The 1,812-nt window shown below is 37.7% G+C and overlaps 1 protein-coding gene across 1 annotated transcript in view; it reads right to left on the bottom strand.

Annotated features, from left to right (window-relative positions):
- Positions 1 to 1,812, bottom strand: part of LOC101845828 (glycine receptor subunit alphaZ1) — a gene marked incomplete in the record, with an annotated part of 13,832 nt that overhangs the window by 6,078 nt on the left and 5,942 nt on the right. Inside the window, 1 exon segment of the mRNA XM_013091379.2 lies at positions 1,227 to 1,373. Within this exon segment, the coding sequence (XP_012946833.2) occupies positions 1,227 to 1,373 (147 nt within the window).

The raw sequence follows: 1,812 nt of genomic DNA, 5'->3' as shown, positions 1-1,812 counted from the left end.
CACACGAGAGGGCTGGGGATTTCATGGAGTTTGCACGCTTAAGGGGAGGGGGGGGGGGTTTACACCTGAAGGCTATCTCGCTTATTACAGGACCGAATTTTACCAATTTTCACACATATAACAAGCATAGTAAGGAGTCTGTAAATCCGCAATCAAATTTGAGAAAAAGTTTCGTTTCCATGGATACGGCGGCCATATTGGATTTTGTTGACATGTTTTACGTAATGAATACCGTGCTTATTGCTCTTGGAAATTGAATATTTTTTTGCATGCGCGTTTACAAGCATTAGATTAAAAAATTTGTTGGTTGTTTTTTTCTTAAACGAATTAGAAAATTTTTAATGAATTTTTTCCTGAGGTAGCATTCAAGTTTTCTTTAAAAAATCCGTAAAAATTCACACTCCAGACACCACCAACAAAAATCTATTCATATATAAAAAATTCAACAGACAAGTTTTTAGTATTATATCTTCTCTTCATTCTGTAAAAATTTCATGAAGATTGGATAAAAAATGGTGGAGTTATTCAAAAAAGTATTGAGAAAAGTCGCGTTTTGAGAAAACGGCCGATAAAGAAAAATAAAATACTGCCTTTATGGGGAAATGACGGTGACAAACATGCCCAGTATGGGAAAAAATACGGTTTTTGGGGGTTCTTATGTGATGAAATAGTTGTAGGAGAGGCTGAGGAAGCTAAAAATGCCTACAGCTCAAATTCCATAATTTTGAGCCGAATTTTGACTTTGGGGGTGTAGCCCCCCCCTCCCCCCTTAACTTCACACGTACTAAGATGGAGGCAGCCGCCAGGAGCCTATCTGCCTGTTTCGCAAAGGAAGGCATTTTCACACAAATTTTCAAAGTACTAAACTAAAGGTTTGTTTACCTTGTATTATTATCAGCCTTTCATCATTTTTGCATATACCTTCACCTTTTATACGGTGTTGTATTTGAAGCTATTATGTGGCGATTGGCTGGTGATTTTCTTATATTTGAAGTTTGTTCACATTTGAACATTCTATGTTTATATTTTTTAGGCTACAACAGGGCTCTTGAAGTTGCAAGGTGTAATTTGGAGTTACTGTGTTACATTTGAAGTTACAATGTGGCATATTTTGAAAACACCAGACGTGCATTTGATAAAAAAAATAATGTAATGTAAGCTGAATAAGTGTAGTGAAGTCGCTGCTATGACGTATGATAGATAAAACAAAAATAATGAAAGCGTACTCTTGGTTCACATTGCACAAATTTCTTGAGGTGCCATTCAGATTCGTCCACAAAACTTTGAGTGACGACATTGCTGATATCTTCTTGATCCTCTTCCAAGTCGACCTCATTTTCTTGGTGGTTGGATGTGATGAGTAGAGACAAGTCCTAAATGGAAGGGAACACAGGCAGGAGGCTGTAAGACCTAATTAACTGGGAATTTAAATATTCAAGATGTTCTTAATGAAATTCAGTACGATGTGACATCAATCGGAAAAAAGTCAATGTTTTCTTTAAAATAAATATTTAAAAATTGTCTGTGTATTCTTGTACCGTCTTGTATTCATTGTAGAACGATAGCTAAAGTTTCAGACACAATAAAACAAAACATTCCCACGACTATGTGTCAATGTACCGCACCACAAACGCTCTGTGGGCGTATGTGTCGTGTGTAAGTGAGGGTGTTTGTGTGTGTATGTGTGTGTGTGAGTGTATGTGTGTGTGTGTGTGTGTGTGTGTGTGTGTGTATGCGTGCGCGCGTGCGTGTATGCGTGCGTGTGTGTGTATGAGAGAGGGAGAGAGAGAGAGAGAGAGAGAGAGAGAGAGA

Source organism: Aplysia californica, unplaced genomic scaffold, assembly GCF_000002075.1.
Source record: "Aplysia californica isolate F4 #8 unplaced genomic scaffold, AplCal3.0 scaffold00035, whole genome shotgun sequence".
Classification (NCBI taxonomy): domain Eukaryota; kingdom Metazoa; phylum Mollusca; class Gastropoda; order Aplysiida; family Aplysiidae; genus Aplysia; species Aplysia californica.
This window is presented reverse-complemented; position numbering and strand designations above follow the sequence as displayed.